At 47.3% G+C, this 19,334-nt stretch overlaps 2 protein-coding genes across 4 annotated transcripts in view; one reads left to right on the top strand and one right to left on the bottom strand.

Annotated features, from left to right (window-relative positions):
* The window catches only part of RALGPS1 (Ral GEF with PH domain and SH3 binding motif 1), a 574,444-nt gene that overhangs the window by 523,803 nt on the left and 31,307 nt on the right, over window positions 1-19,334 (bottom strand). The gene's annotated exons all lie outside the window — the stretch shown is intronic.
* On the top strand, window positions 3,169-16,334 carry LOC137528608 (uncharacterized). Its single transcript, XM_068249953.1, has 2 exons — window positions 3,169-3,257; window positions 14,991-16,334. The coding sequence occupies exon 2, from the start codon at window positions 14,998-15,000 to the stop codon at window positions 15,730-15,732; it is 735 nt and encodes a 244-aa protein (XP_068106054.1). The 5' UTR covers window positions 3,169-3,257; window positions 14,991-14,997; the 3' UTR covers window positions 15,733-16,334.

Here is a 19,334-nt window from a genome sequence, read left to right as displayed (position 1 = left end):
AACCAAATGGAAGAATATATTGTCCTAACTCCACAGGGTATGCAACGACTTATTGGATGATGTAATAGGGTAACTTGAAATGACAGAAAACCTCAGAGGAGCTCACAATCTAATCCCTATCATGTCCTACCATATTATTATTATTATGTATTTATATAGCACTGATATCTTCTGCAGCACATTACAGAGTACATAGTCATGTCACTGACTGTTGTCCCCAGAGGAGCTCCCACTCTAATCCTACCATAGTCATAGTCTAATGTCCTACCATATTATTATTATGTATTTCTATAGCACTGACATCTCCTGCAGCACATTACAGAGTACATAGTCATGTCACTAACTGTTCTCAGAGGAGCTCCCACTCTAATCCCGCCATAGTCATAGTCTAATGTCCTACCATATTATTATTATGTATTTATATAGCACTGACATCTCCTGCAGCACATTACAGAGTACATAGTCATGTCACTAACTGTTCTCAGAGGAGCTCCCACTCTAATCCTACCATAGTCATAGTCTAATGTTCTACCATATTATTATTATGTATTTATATAGCACTGACATCTCCTGCACCACATTACAGAGTACATAGTCATGTCACTGACTGTCCTCAGAGGAGCTCACAATCTAATCCTACCATAGCCACAGTCTAATGTCCTACCATATTATTATTATGTATTTATATAGCACTGGCATCTCCTGCAGCACTGTACAGAGTACATAGTCATGTCACTGACTGTCCTCAGAGGAGCTCACACTCTAATCCTACCATAGTCATAGTGTAATGTCCTACCATATTATTATGTATTTATATAGCACTGACATCTCCTGCAGCACATTACAGAGTACATAGTGTTGTCACTGACTGTCCTCAGAGGAGCTCACACTCTAATCCTACCATAGTCATAGTGTAATGTCCTACCATATTATTATGTATTTATATAGCACTGACATCTCCTGCAGCACATTACAGAGTACATAGTCATGTCACTGACTGTCCTCAGAGGAGCTCACACTCTAATCCTACCATAGTCATAGTGTAATGTCCTACCATATTATTATTATGTATTTATATAGCACTGACATCTCCTGCAGCACATTACAGAGTACATAGTCATGTCACTGACTGTCCTCAGAGAAGCTCACACTCTAATCCTACCATAGTCATAGTGTAATGTCCTACCATATTATTATTATGTATTTATATAGCACTGACATCTCCTGCAGCACATTACAGAGTACATAGTCGTCACTGACTGTCCTCAGAGGAGCTCACACTCTAATCCTACCATAGTCATAGCCTAATGTCCTACCATATTATTATTATGTATTTATATAGCACTGACATCTCCTGCAGCACATTACAGAGTACATAGTCATGTCACTGACTGTCCTCAGAGGAGCTCACAATCTAATCCTACCATAGTCATAGTGTAATGTCCTACTATATTATTATTATTATGTATTTATATAGCACTGACATCTCCTGCAGCACTGTACAGAGTACATAGTCATGTCACTGACTGTCCTCAGAGGAGCTCACACTCTAATCCTACCATAGTCATAGTGTAATGTCCTACCATATTATTATGTATTTATATAGCACTGACATCTCCTGCAGCACATTACAGAGTACATAGTGTTGTCACTGACTGTCCTCAGAGGAGCTCACACTCTAATCCTACCATAGTCATAGTGTAATGTCCTACCATATTATTATGTATTTATATAGCACTGACATCTCCTGCAGCACATTACAGAGTACATAGTCCTGTCACTGACTGTCCTCAGAGGAGCTCACACTCTAATCCTACCATAGTCATAGCCTAATGTCCTACCATATTATTATTATTATGTATTTATATAGCACTGACATCTCCTGCAGCACATTACAGAGTACATAGTCATGTCACTGACTGTCCTCAGAGGAGCTCACAATCTAATCCTACCATAGTCATAGTGTAATGTCCTACCATATTATTATTATTATTATGTATTTATATAGCACTGACATCTCCTGCAGCACTGTACAGAGTACATAGTCATGTCACTGGCTGTACACAGAGGAGCTCACACTCTAATCCTACCATAGTCATAGTGTAATGTCCTACCATATTATTGTTATGTATTTATATAGCACTGACATCTCCTTCAGCACATTACAGAATACATAGTCATGTCACTAACTGACTGTCCTCAGAGGGGCTCACACTCTAATCCTACCATAGTCCTAGTGTAATGTCCTACCATATTATTGTTATGTATTTCTATAGCACTGACATCTCCTGCAGCACATTACAGAGTACATAGTCATGTCACTGACTGTCCTCAGAGGAGCTCACACTCTAATCCTACCATAGTCATAGCCTAATGTCCTACCATATTATTATTATGTATTTATATAGCACTGACATCTTGTGCAGCACATTACAGAGTACATAGTCATGTCACTGACTGTCCCCAGAGGAGCTCACACTCTAATCCTACCATAGTCATAGTCTAATGTCCTACCATATTATTATTATGTATTTATATAGCAGTGACATCTCCTGCAGCACATTACAGAGTACATAGTCATGTCACTGACTACGCCTCTGTGCTTCCCATTTTGTACAGAAGCTCAATCTCCGTAGTGAAAATTAGGAAAAGAAACGCGATCACATACAGTGCAATTGCGTTTCCTAGTGGAAAGAGCCGTTAGCTGTGTGAGGCTGAGAAGTGAGGGAACACAGGAGGATCAGTCATAGCTGTGCAGAGGAATGTGTGGAGCGGTCAGACCGGTACTGATTGTTGAATAACTGCTGTCCTGGTAACACAGATCTCCCCACGCCACACACTCCACTACTGCTGCCTGCCCGGAGATCAGAGCTCTGTGCCAGGGGAAGGCAAACCAGGACCACAAACATCCCCCATCAGAGACCAGCGACAAGACTCCCACCAGTGACAAGACTCCCACCAGTGACAAGACCCCCATCAGTGACAAGACCCCACCAGTGACAAGACACCCACCAGTGACAAGACCCCACCAGTGACAAGAACCCCAACATCTCCCCCATCAGAGACCAGTGACAAGACCCCTACCAGTGACAAGACCCCCACCAGTGACAGGACCCCCATCAGTGACAGGACCCCCATCAGTGACAAGACCCCCACCAGTGACAAGACCCCCACCAGTGACAGGACCCCCATCAGTGACAGGACCCCCATCAGTGACAAGAACTCCCACCAGAGACAGTAGAAAGTTTGCTGTAAAGGTAAGTGTGTGAATGAACCTGTAGACAGGGACTACAACCCCCATCCTACTTCAGGCATTACCTGCAGCGCACCCCACTGGTCTGCACACTGCTGGACAGACAGAGAATGGCTTGCTGCACAGCTCCAGGGATTTACGTGTAGAATTCTGCGGTCTTTAAGATTTTCTTGTTACTCTGTGTTACTCTGTGTATGAGAAGCATCATTTCCTGTCCACACAGGAAGTCACCCTGCACAGAGTACAGTAATTTTTGTACAGAGGGAAACCCGCTATACTGTACTGCTCCAAGGTGCCGGTCCACCAAGTAACAGACTACCAACTAATGCTGGCTGCACACGGTGCGCTCCGGCATCGAATGCGCCGCTCAATTCCTGTCGATTCGTTTATTTCTGAGCATTTCCGAGTGCATTTCGATGATTTTTAGGTCGATTGCCATGTAAAGTATGGCAAATCGAGCTAACGGTCCATTGAAATGCGAATCGGACATGTCGGAAATAAACAAATTGACGGGAATCGAGCGGTGCATCGAGTGTGGGAACGCACCGTGTGTAGCCAGCATAACAGACTATCAACTAACAGACTGGCACCACTCCGATCTGTACTGATCTCAGCTGCTCCTCTCATTCATCTATCTTCTCGCTCTTCCTCTGTTGCTCCTCTCTACCAACTAACAGACTGGCCCCGCTCCAATCTGTACTGATCTCAGCTGCTCCTCTCATTCATCTCTCTTCTCGCTCTTCCTCTGCTGCTCCTCTCTACCAACTAACAGACTGGCCCCGCTCCGATCTGTACTGTACTCAGCTGCTTGTCTCATTCATCTCTCTTCTCGCTCTTCCTCTGTTGCTCCTCTCTGCCAACTAACAGACTGGCCCCGCTCCAATCTGTACTGAGCTCAGCTGCTCGTCTTATTCATCTCTCTTCTCGCTCCTCCTCTGCTGCTCCTCTCTACCAACTAACAGACTGGCCCCGCTCCAATCTGTACTGAGCTCAGCTGCTCCTCTCATTCATCTCTCTTCTCGCTCTTCCTCTGTTGCTCCTCTCTGCCAACTAACAGACTGGCCCCGCTCCAATCTGTACTGAGCTCAGCTGCTCGTCTTATTCATCTCTCTTCTCGCTCCTCCTCTGCTGCTCCTCTCTACCAACTAACAGACTGGCCCAGCTCCAATCTGTACTGAGCTCAGCTGCTCCTCTCATTCATCTCTCTTCTCGCTCTTCCTCTGTTGCTCCTCTCTACCAACTAACAGACTGGCCCCGCTCCAATCTGTACTGAACTGCTGCTCGTCTCATTCATCTCTCTTCTTGCTCTTCCTCTGCTGCTCCTCTCTACCAGCTAACAGACTGGCCCCGCTCCAATCTGTACTGATCTCAGCTGCTCCTCTCATTCATCTCTCTTCTCGCTCTTCCTCTGCTGCTCCTCTCTACCAACTAACAGACTGGCCCCGCTCCAATCTGTACTGATCTCAGCTGCTCGTCTCATCCATCTCTCCTCTCGCTCTTCCTCTGCTGCTCCTCTCTACCGACTAACAGACTGGCTCCGCTCCAATCTGTACTGATCTCAGCTGCTCGTCTCATCCATCTCTCTTCTCGCTCTTCCTCTGCTGCTCCTCTCTACCAACTAACAGACTGGCCCCGCTCCAATCTGTACTGATCTCAGCTGCCCGTCTCATTCATCTCTCTTCTCACTCTTCCTCTGCTGCTCCTCTCTACCAGCTAACAGACTGGCCCCGCTCCAATCTGTACTGATCTCAGCTGCTCGTCTCATTCATCTCTCTTCTCGCTCTTCCTCTGCTGCTCCTCTCTACCAACTAACAGACTGGCCCCGCTCCGATCTGTACTGATCTCAGCTGCCCGTCTCATTCATCTCTCTTCTCACTCTTCCTCTGCTGCTCTTCTCTACCAGCTAACAGACTGGCCCCGCTCCAATCTGTACTGATCTCAGCTGCTCGTCTCATTCATCTCTCTTCTCGCTCTTCCTCTGCTGCTCCTCTCTACCAACTAACAGACTGGCCCCGCTCCAATCTGTACTGATCTCAGCTGCTCGTCTCATTCATCTCTCTTCTCACTCTTCCTCTGCTGCTCCTCTCTACCAGCTAACAGACTGGCACCGCTCCGATCTGTACTGATCTCAGCTGCTCCTCTCATTCATCTCTCTTCTCGCTCTTCCTCTGCTGCTCCTCTCTACCAACTAACAGACTGGCCCCGCTCCAATCTGTACTGATCTCAGCTGCTCGTCTCATCCATCTCTCTTCTCACTCTTCCTCTGCTGCTCCTCTCTACCAACTAACAGACTGGCCCCGCTCCAATCTGTACTGATCTCAGCTGCCCGTCTCATTCATCTCTCTTCTCACTCTTCCTCTGCTGCTCCTCTCTACCAGCTAACAGACTGGCCCCGCTCCAATCTGTACTGATCTCAGCTGCTCGTCTCATTCATCTCTCTTCTCGCTCTTCCTCTGCTGCTCCTCTCTACCAACTAACAGACTGGCCCCGCTCCAATCTGTACTGATCTCAGCTGCCCGTCTCATTCATCTCTCTTCTCACTCTTCCTCTGCTGCTCTTCTCTACCAACTAACAGACTGGCACCGCTCCGATCTGTACTGATCTCAGCTGCCCGTCTCATTCATCTCTCTTCTCACTCTTCCTCTGCTGCTCCTCTCTACCAGCTAACAGACTGGCCCCGCTCCAATCTGTACTGATCTCAGCTGCTCGTCTCATTCATCTCTCTTCTCGCTCTTCCTCTGCTGCTCCTCTCTACCAGCTAACAGACTGGCTGCCAAATACCCAGAGGATCCAGCTCAAACTCCTAACTCCAACCTACAAAGCTCTCCACAATCTCTCTCCCCGGTACATATCCTCACCGGTTTCCAGATACCAACCCAACCGCAATCTCACATCTACACACGAGCTTCTATTGTCCTCCTCTGCAATTACCTCCTCACTTTCATGTATACAAGAATTCTCACATGCTTCACCACTCCTTTGGAATCCCCTGCCACAACACATCAGTCACTCTCCAACCTTTGATACCTTTGAGTGCTCCCTCAAATCTCCCTTTTTCCAACGGACACACAATCTACCTTACGCCATTCCCCCTTCCACCTCTGGCCAAGTTGGGCAGGACATAGCAAAGATCAGCACACATTGTAACTATAAGTACAGACACAGAGCAAAAGCTTATATGGTAAACACTGTAGGGAGCAGAGATCAGCACACACTGCAGCTAGTTTACTATCAGTACAAGCACAGAGTAACAGCTTATACTGTACATACTGGAGGTAGCAGAGAACAGCACATTCTGCAGCTAGTTTACTATCAGTACAAGCACAGAGTAATAGCTTATACTGTACATACTGGGGGCAGCAGGGATCAGCACACACTACAGCTAGTTTACTATCAGCACAGGCACAGAGTAACAGCTTATACTTTACATACTGGAGGCAGCAGAGATCAGCACACGCTGGAGCTAGTTTACTATCAGCACAGAAACAGAGTAACAGCGTATACTGTACATACTGGAGGCAGCAGAGATCAGCACACTGCAGCTAGTTTACTATCAGTACAGGCACAGAGTAATAGTTTATAACGGACATACTGGAGATAGCAGAGATCAGCACACACTGCAGCTAGTTTACTATCAGTACAGGCACAGAGTAACAGCTACTACTGTACATACTGGAGGCAGCAGAGATCAGCACACACTGTAGCTAGTTTACTATCAGTACAGGCACAGAGTAATTGCTTATACTGTACATACTAGAGGTAGTAGAGATCAGCACACACTGCAGCTAGTTTCCTATCAGTACAGGCACAGAGTAACAGCTTATACTGTACATAATGGGGGTAGCAGAGATCAGCACACGCTGTAGCTAGTTTACTATCAGCACAGGCACAGAGTAACAGCTTATACTGTAGATACTGGGGGTAGCAGAGATCAGCACACACTGCAGCTAGTTTACGATCAGTACAGGCACAGAGTAACAGTGTATACTGTATATACTGGAGGTAGCAGAGATCAGCAATTTACTATCAGTACAGGCACAGAGTAATTGCTTATACTGTACATACTGGAGGCAGCAAAGATCAGCACACACTGCAGCTAGTTTACTATCAGTACAGGCACAGAGTAACAGCTTATACTGTACATACTGGAGGTAGTAGAGATCAGCACACACTGCAGCTAGTTTACTATCAGTACAGGCACAGAGTAACAGCTTATACTGTACATGCTGGAGGCAGCAGAGATCAGCACACACTGTAGCTAGTTTACTATCAGCACAGACACAGAGTAACAGCTTATACTGTACATACTGGAGGCAGCAGAGATCAGCACACACTGTAGCTAGTTTACTATCAGTACCGACACAGAGTAACAGCTTATTCTGTACATACTGGAGGTAGTAGAGATCATCACACTCTGTAGTTCCTTTACTATCAGTACAGGCACAGAGTAACAGCTTATACTGTACATACTGGAGATAGCAGAGATCAGCACACATTGCAGCTAGTTTACTATCAGTACAGGCACAGAGTAACAGCTTATACTGTACATACTGGGGGCAGCAGAGATCAGCACACACTGCAGCTAGTTTACTATCAGTACAGGCACAGAGTAGCAGCTTATACTGTACATACTGGGGGTAGCAGAGATCAGCACACACTGCAGATAGTTTACTATCAGTACAGGCACAGAGTAACAGCTTATACTGTACATACTGGAGGCAGCAGAGATCAGAACACACTGCAGCTAGTTTACTATCAGTACAGGCACAGAGTAACAGCTTATACTGTACATACTGGGGGCAGCAGAGATCAGCACACGTTGCAGCTAGTTTACTATCAGTACAGTCATAGAGTAACAACTTATATCTGATATTGTAAATGGTTTTTCATCTTTTCAATGCTAACGCAATTGTATTTGCTGTGCACAATTTTTTATTTGTTTGTGCGATTATGTAAATGCACCAAATTGTAAAGTAATTGGCAACGTGCGCAGTATGCGGGGAAAGAAAGCAAAAAGTTTTCAACAAGGAGGAAACAGAAAAATAAAAATGTGAACGTAAAGAAAAGAAATCTAGAATCGTGTGCAGCCCACTGATTTTAGCTACATAAGCAATAGTGCGCGTTTCACACTATGCCGCAACAGGGGCGGTTCCAGACTTGTGAGGATGCCCCCCTCCTGATCATTCCAGATCGCACAGCACCTGACAATTTGTGAGTTTTGTTACATTAATGCTATTATGCCATGTAATATTTCTGCTTCATTCAATGTTCTCAGTCAGCAAGGCAGAGCATATGCAACAACCTGAGACATGACCTGCTGCAGCTCAACACAATACTACACTGACTGACTGTGAGTCTGTGACACACACACTGCTCACCCTCAGCCACTCCATTCCTCCTCAGTCAGGACAGCAGTGCCACCTCCTCCCCTCTGCTGTGCAAGTCACATGACACACTGCTGCTCTCCTGCCTCCCCCCTCCTCACTCACTGTCAGACTCCTCACACATCACAACAAGCTGCTTTTCCCCAATGCTGTTCCCCTGCCCCTCCCCCCTCCTCACTCACTGACTCCTCACACAGCACAACAAGCTGCTCTTCCCCAATGCTGCTCCCCTGCCCCCTCCTCACTCACTGTCAGACTCCTCACACAGCACAACAAGCTGCTTTTCCCCAATGCTGCTCTCCTGCCTCCCCTCTCCTTACTCACTGTCAGACTCCTCACACAGCACAACAAGCTGCTTTTCCCCAATGCTGCTCTCCTGCCTCCCTCTCCTCACTCACTGCCAGACTTCTCACACAGCACAACAAGCTGCTTTTCCCCAATGCTGCTCTCCTGCCTCCCCCCTCCTCACTCACTGTCAGACGCCTCACACTGCACAACAAGCTGCTTTCCCGCAATGATGCTCTTCTGCCTCCCTCCTCCTCACACACTGTCAGACTCCTCACACAGCACAACAAGCGGCTTTTCCCCAATGCTGCTCTCCTGCCTCCCCCCTCCTCACTCACTGTCAGACGCCTCACACTGCACAACAAGCTGCTTTTCCCCAATGCTTCTCTCCTGCCTCCCCCCTCCTCACTCACTGTCAGACTCCTCACACAGCACAACAAGCTGCTTTTCCCCAATGGTGCTCTCCTGCCTCTCCCCTCCTCACTCACTGTCAGACTCCTCACACTGCACAACATGCTGCTTTTCCCCAATGCTGCTCTCCTGCCTCCCCCCTCCTCAGTCACTGTCAGACTCCTCACACAGCACAACAAGCTGCTTTTCCCCAATGATGCTCTCCTGCCTCCCCCCTCCTCACTCACTGTCAGATTCCTCACACAGCACAACAAGCTGCTTTTCCCCAATGATGCTCTCCTGCCTCCCCCCTCCTCACTCAGTGTCAGACTCCTTACACAGCACAACAAGCTGCTTTTCCCCAATGATGACCTCTTCACCTCGCTCTCCTCTTGCTTCTCCTCCTACTCTGACTGCATGCTGTTAGTGTAAACACAGTACAAATATGCTGCCCGTGTAATCTCTGCACCTGATGCAAGTGTTTCACCTTGCTTCATGAGAGAACCGGCCCTGTGTGGCAAGACACACATGATTTTCATAAGCAGGCGCCCTGCCTGACTCTGCTGCAAAGGAACAAGGATATATCACGCACAGTATATACAATAACATACGAAATACAATAACATTTCCTGTAAGAACTGGTCCTGGCGCACGTGCAAGATGCTGGTTACATTGGTGATCAGAAGGTTAAATATTGCAGACAGATGAGCAGCAGGTATAGTGATCCCAGCATAGAGCAGAACATTGGGGAAAATCAATCATCAGCAGAGGGTGCAGCACAGAAGTACAGAGTCCTCCGGTATCAGAGCTGCAGTAACAGGGAGGACACTTTCAGTAAAGTCCAGCAGAGGGCGCAGCACAGAGGTACAGAGTCATCCAGTATTGCAGTAACAAGGAGGACACTGTCAGTAAAGTCCAGCAGAGGGCGCAGCACAGAGGTACAGAGTCCTCCGGTATTGCAGTAACAGGGAGACACTGTCAGTGAAGTCCAGCAGAGGGCACAGCACAGAGGTACAGAGTCCTCCGGTAATGCAGTAACAGGGAGGACACTGTCAGTGAAGTCCAGCAGAGGGCGCAGCACAGAGGTACAGAGTCCTCCGGTATCAGAGCTGCAGTAACAGGGAGGACACTGTCAGTAACGTCCAGCAGAGGGAGCAGCACAGAGGTACAGAGTCCTCCAGTATCAGAGCTGCAGTAACAGGGAGGACACTGTCAGTAACATCCAGCAGAGGGCGCAGCACAGAGGTACAGAGTCCTCCAGTATTGCAGTAACAGGGAGGACACTGTCAGTGAAGTCCAGCAGAGGGCGCAGCACAGAGGTACAGAGTCCTCCAGTATTGCAGTAACAGGGAGGACACTGTCAGTGAAGTCCAGCAGAGGGCGCAGCACAGAAGTACAGAGTCCTCCGGTATTGCAGTAACAGGGAGGACACTGTCAGTAAAGTCCAGCAGAGGGCGCAGCACAGAGGTACAGAGTCCCCCAGTATTGCAGTAACAGGGAGGACACTGTCAGTAACATCCAGCAGAGGGCGTAGCACAGAGGTACAGAGTCCTCCGATATCAGTGCTGCAGTAATAGGGAGGACACTTTCAGTAACATCCAGCAGAGGGCGCAGCACAGAGGTACAGAGTCCTCCAGTATCAGAGCTGCAGTAACAGGGAGGAGACTTTCAGTAAAGTCCAGCAGAGGGCGCAGCACAGAGGTACAGAGTCCCCCAGTATTGCAGTAACAGGGAGGACACTGTCAGTAACATCCAGCAGAGGGCGCAGCACAGAGGTACAGAGTCCTCCGGTATCAGTGCTGCAGTAATAGGGAGGACACTTTCAGTAACATCCAGCAGAGGGCGCAGCACAGAGGTACAGAGTCCTCCAGTATCAGAGCTGCAGTAACAGGGAGGACACTTTCAGTAAAGTCCAGCAGAGGGCGCAGCACAGAGGTACAGAGTCCCGCAGTATTGCAGTAACAGGGAGGACACTGTCAGTAACATCCAGCAGAGGGCGCAGCACAGAGGTACAGAGTCCTCCGGTATCAGAGCTGCAGTAACAGGGAGGACACTGTCAGTAAAGTCCAGCAGAGGGCGTAGCACAGAGGTACAGAGTCCTCCGATATCAATGCTGCAGTAATAGGGAGGACACTGTCAGTAACATCCAGCAGAGGGCGCAGCACAGAGGTACAGAGTCCTCCAGTATCAGAGCTGCAGTAACAGGGAGGACACTTTCAGTTAAGTCCAGCAGAGGGCGCAGCACAGAGGTACAGAGTCCCGAAGTATTGCAGTAACAGGGAGGACACTGTCAGTAACATCCAGCAGAGGGCGCAGCACAGAGGTACAGAGTCCTCCGGTATCAGAGCTGCAGTAACAAGGAGGACACTGTCAGTAAAGTCCAGCAGAGGGCGCAGCACAGAGGTACAGAGTCCTCCGGTATCAGAGCTGCAGTAACAGGGAGGACACTTTCAGTAAAGTCCAGCAGAGGGCGCAGCACAGAGGTACAGAGTCCTCCGGTATCAGAGCTGCAGTAACAGGGAGGACACTTTCAGTAAAGTCCAGCAGAGGGCGTAGCACAGAGGTACAGAGTCCTCCAGTATTGCAGTAACAGGGAGGACACTGTCAGTAAAGTCCAGCAGAGGGCGTAGCACAGAGGTACAGAGTCCTCCGATATCAATGCTGCAGTAATAGGGAGGACACTTTCAGTAACATCCAGCAGAGGGCGCAGCACAGAGGTACAGAGTCCTCCGGTATCAGAGCTGCAGTAAAAGGGAGGACACTGTCAGTGAAGTCCAGCAGAGGGCGCAGCACAGAGGTACAGAGTCCTCCGGTATCAGAGCTGCAGTAACAGGGAGGACACTTTCAGTAAAGTCCAGCAGAGGGCGCACACGTAGCAGCTATTGTTACAGCTCAAATTATACATCCCAAATCCAAACCCTGGCTTCAGTTCACTGACCCATTCAGGATTCTTTTACACTGCAAATCGCAATCCCAATTTCCGACTCCGAGTTGCGATTTTCACTAGATGCAACACAAGACGAAAAACACTGCAAAAATTCAGCATGCAGGACTTTTTCTGATCACATGAAAAATCGGAATCGCATGTAAAATCGCAACATCAGGAATCAGAATCGCGTGTAAACGAGACGCCTGTCACCAGAGCGTCTCTCGCAGGGTTTTCGCAACGCTTACAATCGCTGGCATTTTGACAAGCCGTATAGTGATGGGACGTGTCTGGCAGTGATCTCACTATATCGATCACCGGCGATTGGTGAAAATGGCCGGTGCATGCAACGCTTTTTAGCAATTGTTTCAATGTTCAAGAATGACACAACGCAATCACTCCAAAATCACCTTCCTATACAGTGAAAAATAGCAGGAAAATAGTTCTGCAAAACGCTAGCGATTTTGATAGCGTTTTGCGATACGTGGTGTAAATTGGACCCTGAGGGCGGGGTCACACTAACAGAACTTTTTAACCACCAGCGATACGTAAAAAGATCTTGCTAATGTAATGCTAGATCCCGCAGGTGAGATCGCACCCACAGCATTACATTAGCCAGAGCTTCACAAAGCGCTCAGAAAAGAACCGCCTCTTTGTGCCTACTCAGAGGAGAAATCGCAAAATGCGAAAGCAATCACCTAGCGATTGCAATCATGAGTTTGGATTGTGACTTTATGCAATTTTACGGTGCTTGCGCTTCAAAATTGTCATTGGATGCAAATTGCATGGCGAACACCCTAAAAAATAAAAATGCAGCATGCTGCGCTACGGGAGTTTTCCCAAATTGCAAGCACTGCAGTGAGAATGATACAATAGAGAGCCATGTGTCACAGCACTTTGCTGATCGCTGGCTGAGGTTACTGCTACCCACACGACACATAACACATCCGGGGGTTAGAAGTTGTTATGTAGCTGAGATATAGTGGTCCGGCCTTTACACAGTCCTCAGAGGTGGGCATCACGGTGGAGTTACCAGTAAAATCCCAGTCCTCGGGGGCGGGCATTACTGCAGAGTTACCACTAAAATCCCTGTCCTCGGGGCGGGCATTACTGCAGAGTTACCACTAAAATCCCTGTCCTCGGGGGCGGGCATTACTGCAGAGTTACCAGTAAAATCCCTGTCCTCGGGGCGGGCAATACTGCAGAGTTACCACTAAAATCCCTGTCCTCGGGGGCGGGCATTACTGCAGAGTTACCAGTAAAATCCCTTTCCTCGGGGGCGGGCAATACTGCAAAGTTACCAGTAAAATCCCTGTTCTCGGGCCGGGCATTACTGCAGAGTTACCCGTAAAATCCCTGTCCTCAGGGGCGGGCATTACTGCAGAGTTACCAGTAAAATCCCTGTTCTCGGGCCGGGCATTACTGCAGAGTTACCAGTAAAATCCCTGTCCTCAGGGGCGGGCATTACTGCAGAGTTACCAGTAAAATCCCTGTCCTCAGGGGTGAGCATTACTGCAGAGTTACCAGTGAAATCCCTGTCCTCGGTGCGGGCATTACTGCAGAGTTACCAGTAAAATCCCTGTCCTCGGGGGCGAGCATTACTGCAGAGTTACCAGTAAAATCCCTGTCCTCAGGGGCGAGCATTACTGCAGAGTTACCAGTGAAATCCCTGTCCTCGGGGGCAGGCATTACTGCAGAGTTACCAGTGAAATCACTGATTTCCTGAATGGATGAGGCCCCCTTGCTCTGCACTATGCCTCACTGAGGTTACTGCTACCCACACCACACATAACACATCAGGAGGTTAGAAGTTGTTATGTAGCTGAGATATAGCAGTGTGGTTGTTACACAGTTCTCAGGGGCGGGAATTACTACAGCGTTACCAGTAAAATTCTGGGCTCAGGGGCGGGCATTACTGCAGCATTACCAGTAAAATCCCTGTCCTCAGGGGTGGGTATTACTGTGGAGTTACCAGTAAAATCCCTGTCCTCAGGGTCAGGCATTACTGTGGAGTTACCAGTAACATCCCTGTTCTCCTGAATGGAGGAGGTCCCTCGCTCTGTACTGTGCCTCACAGAGGTTACTGCTACCCACACTACACATAACACATCCGGGGTTATAAGTTGTTATGTAGCGAAGATATAGTGGTCCGGCCTTTACACAGTCCTCAGGGGCAGGCATTACAGTGGAGTTACCAGTAAAATCACTAATCTCCTGCATGGATTTAAATCTGCGGCTAGCTAAGAATGTTTAAATGCACAATCTATGCGGTAGACACGGTTCGTGCAGCAACATGCTGCAGGAGTTGCATTTGGAATGCAGCGATTTGGATGCTTACGGTGTGCTGTGTCGTATGAAGTGTGCAAGTCTCCATAGACTTCTATGGCCCTTGCGGTGGGAATGCTGAAGCATACTGCTCCCCACGGGATTAAAACAAACCAATAGGAATCCTCGCTCCCCAAGGAGGGTTCTCATTGGTCTACCACTCCGATATGAGTGGCCAAATCTTATCCCATTACCATGCAGCTTCTGCTGATGTAAGTAAGCTAGCCCAATGAGGGAACTCAGATTATGAGCTTCAGCCAACTTTGTCTTGGAGGAACCAGTCTAGAAGAAGAGAAATCTTCTATTAGTAGTTCAGTTCTTCTATCACTAGTTCAGTACAACCGATAGTTTGTAAAGCAGTACAAAACCCTGATGAGATGCGTAGAATATCCTGCTATCTGAACTGCATTATCTCTTTATCTTACAGAACAACCATGTCCAAGATGCAAAAGGATGCCAGCGTTCACACTGTGAAGATCCAGCAGACATACTGGGTGAAGGACACCAGTGAAGAGAAGATGATGGCCATGGGTGCCGTCCATCTGGGCAGAATGGTGGAACAAGTGGACTACTATGACACAGATCTGTATGACCTGGCCATCCACCAAACGTGGCTCAGCAGAATTGGGAAACAGTGGCAGCTGATAGTGGGCAGGGGCCAAAACACCAGCAAAGACCCCTCAAAGAAGAAAGTGGAGAAGAGCCATCAAGGAACGCAAAAAGGAAAAACCGTAGATAACAAAGCGAAGAATCCAAAAACATCCGTAAACCAGAAGGAAGATCCTAAAACTGATCATAACGGAAATGAAGAAAGTGAAGATCCCGTTGGAACCACAAGAAAGACGCACACTTGTTACACACCGGTGGAAGAAAATGAGATCGTAACCCACCTTTCCCAGGTACTACATCTCACCAATAAGATAGATAACACGCCCTTGGAGGGCTTTCTACAAAAGGCTGGGATTCAAAAGTACGCCAGCATCAGCAACATTACACAAGAGACCTTTCGACTCAGGAATGACTACACTATTCAGCTAAAAACGGAGGGCACCGCCACTAAAAAGACAGCAGTGGTCTCTCTTAACGTAGACATTGAGAAGGTGACTCAAGGATTTGAAAGACTCGATCAGTTGGCCAATGAGCTTGACCTCCAACTTCAAAATGTTTAGTCTGGCCGCAAAATGCGAATCTTTTTCATCTTCAGACAGAAGGCATTTCCTTTATAGATGAGCTGTGGAGTCCAAAAACACCTCCAGACTTAGGAAGTACTACACTGTTCAGCCTAATACTGAAAGGACCATCACTAAAACGAATGCAGTGGTCTCTCTTAACGTAGACATTGAGAGGGCGACTGAAGGAACTGAAAGACTGAATAGCTGGCCAATGAACTTGGCCTCCAGTTTGGAAAGGTTTAGAGGGCTAAACTATGGAAAGCCAAAGCAGCTCCAGGCCTTCTGGTCCCAAGACTTTGTCGCCAACCATCTCAGGGCTTTGGATATTTATGCCCACCTTACAGGGTGTCCCCATTCTTCCCCTGTGTATCGAGTATTATGTTTTCACACGTGTCCGCTACCCCCTGATAATACTTTATAATACAACACACAGACCTATCTACGGAAAAAAGCAAATGTTAAAGTTATACTAGAAATAGTATCTGCCTTATCGCATCCTCTGTTCCATTCTAAGCCTCCTTTTTGTCACATGACGCCCCCTCAATGTCCTATGAGAAGGCAGGTGGCACTGGAGACTACAAATCAGACCAGGAATTGGTGTTGACTGAACTGCATGGACAGATCTCTTTCATTTGATATGCCGATGTAACAGCTGACTTGGTTTGATTTATGTCCTATAATAAGCACAGGAACAAAACAGTTTGGTTAGTGCCACACTGGTGCCCATTTGTGCTGCAAAATAAAGGTTTGTACTTTCTCCTTTTGAAGATCATACCATGTATTGTTCTCCTGATGAAGACATCACCCAGCTACCATAAAGCAGCTTACAGACGAAACCGGACGGTATGGTCGGTTAGTGCCCTGTTTGTCCCACAGAAATCACTATTCCATCTCATTCCATGACGGCCAACAGTTCACCCAGGATTTATGTAAACAAGACACCTTTATTATCACCAAAACGAGAAGAGATGGAACACGGATTTCTGCAGGACAAATGAACACAAACACGGCACTAACCAACCATACCGGTCTAATGTCCAAAATGTGTTATAGGAGGCTGGGTGATGTCATTGTCTGGGAAGAAATAATTGCTGTTATCTTCAATATGAAAGCAACACAAACAGGCACAAAGGTAACACTAACCAAAGCCGATGGAATTTGTATTTGTTCTGCTTCTGGGGAAGGGGTGGGGGTGGGGCAGCTTTACTGACCCTATTTCCTCAGCTGCTAAAAAGCAGGGATTTATTACAAATTGTCTGTTATACGGTATGAAAAGCATACAACCCCTTCCTGGGTCATATCAGGACACAGCAAGGATAGTTGACATCAGTAACATAAGTTCTGGGCTCTTAAAGGGAACCTAAACTGAGAGGGATATGGATGTTTCCTTTTAAACAATACCAGTTGCCTGGCTGTCCTGCTGATCTCTTTGGCTGCAGTAGTGTCTGAATCACACACCTGAAACAAGCATGCAGCTAATCCAGTCAGACTTCAGTCAGAGCACCTGATCTGCATGTTTGTTCAGGGGCTGTGGCTAAAAGTATTAGAGGCAGAGGATCAGGAAGACTGCCAGGCAACTGGTATTATTTTAAAAGTAAAAATCCACATCCTTTTCATTTTAGGTTCGCCTTTAACACTCACTTTCCAAGTCCTCAGTATGACTCCGCCCTTTGCACGAGATGCAATCACACAACCAATCATTCAGTATCGATTCAGCAATGCTGCTTCAGTGGCGTTATTCATTGCAGGGACCGCCACCTGCTGGCAGACATTTGTAATAAATCCACACAGTGTTTTTTTGATTCAGATCCTATGTAACTGTAAAACCTGTTTGGCTGGTGTGGTTGTGCGAATCGCTACACTGGTTCAGCAAGTTGATAATAATAATAATGATTTGCAGATAAAAGTGTTCCTGTGTATGAATTTTACAGAAACGAAAAACAATAGATGCCAGAATACATTCCTCAGCATCCCTGCATTGCGGAAGTAACCATGAGCCTCAGAGCCGCTGTCAGGGCCTCACAACCAGTAGCCCTGTAAGGGACCCGCAGTAACTGGGGCCTGTCCCCTTCCCTACTGAGTAACATACATTTAACTGTTTCCAGGCTCTAGCAGTGTGCACTGAACAGGACAACAGGTAAGGACTTAAGGAATTCTACGCTGAGGTACTCAAATGGCATGCATTTATTTTCAGTTACAGAGCTGAATTCATCTGTTATCAGTTCATTAATTCACTGGCTATCCAGACCAGGACATACCACGCTTAGCACAGGTAAACAAAAGGAAGATTTTGAATTGGTTATACGCTAATTGTTTCTCTAATAGCTGAGCAACAGGTCAGATTACAGAGCAGTGAAGAGCTTCTACACACGTGTGCAGAGATAGACTCTGACAGCAGCAAATACAAGAGAATCCAGAATCCTACTAGCTTGCAACTAATCTGCCTTGCTCACTACCTCTACTCTCTGCCTCTTCTTTCCCTATATTCTCCTACTCTTCTTTAATAGTTAGGACTCCTGATTTAAAGGACTACTGTAGGGGAGGTCGGGGAAAATGAGTTGAACTTACCCGGGGCTTCTAATGGTCCCCCGCAGACATCCTGTGCCCGCGCAGCCACTCACCGATGCTCCGGCCCCGCCTCCAGTTCACTTCTGGAATTTCAGACTTTAAAGTCTGAAAACCACTGCGCCTGCATTGCCGTCCTCTCGCTCACGCTGATGTCACCAGGAGTGTACTGCGCAGGCATAGACCATATTGGGCCTGCACAGTATGCTCCTGGTGACATCAGCAGGAGCGAGGACACGACAACGCAGGCACGGTGGTGAACTGGAGGCGGGGCCGGAGCATTGGGGAGTGGCTACGCGGGCACAGGATGTCTGCGGGGGACCATTAGAAGCCCTGGGTAACTTCAACTCATCTTCCCCCGACCCCCCTACAGTATTCCTTTAAAGATCCGTAGCTACAAATTGTCCCCAACCCCCTATCAATAATGTTACCGCATAGTCTGTGGTGCTATATCCCCCAAGCATTGCAGAATCCTCAATACAGCCACAGCATTGCCATGTCCTCACAGTCTCCTGAGTACAGCTATGTCTCCCCAGAGTCCCTAGTAAAGCCCTGATATTTCCCTCTCTAAAGGAATTACATTAGTGTCACCCTAATTATTACAATTATTTATATAGCATAGTAATAGTCTGATGACCTACCATATTATTATTATGTACTTATATAGCACTGACATCTCCTGCAGCACTTTACAGAGTACATAGTCATGTCACTGACTGTCCTCAGAGGAGCTCACACTCTAATCCTACCATAGTTATAGTCTAATGTCCTACCATATTATTATTATTATGTATTTATATAGCACTGACACCTTCTGCAGTACTTTACAGAGTACATAGTCATGTCACTGACTGTCCTCAGAGGAGCCCACACTCTAATCCTACCATAGTCATAGTCTAATGTCCTACCATATTATTAATATGTTTTTATATAGCACGGACATCTTCTGCAGCACTTTACAGAGTACATAGTCATGTCACTGACTGACCTCAGATGTGCTTACACTCTAATCCTACCATAGTCATAGTCTAATG

The sequence above is a fragment of the Hyperolius riggenbachi genome, chromosome 8 (assembly GCF_040937935.1).
Source record: "Hyperolius riggenbachi isolate aHypRig1 chromosome 8, aHypRig1.pri, whole genome shotgun sequence".
Lineage (NCBI taxonomy): Eukaryota > Metazoa > Chordata > Amphibia > Anura > Hyperoliidae > Hyperolius > Hyperolius riggenbachi.
Note: the sequence above shows the minus strand (reverse complement) of the source record. Positions and strands in the feature narration are given on the sequence as shown.

Excerpts from the sequence above, each read along its gene's own strand:
- LOC137528608 (XM_068249953.1), top strand. The coding sequence starts at position 14,998 with ATGTCCAAGATGCAAAAGGATGCCAGCGTTCACACTGTGAAGATCCAG.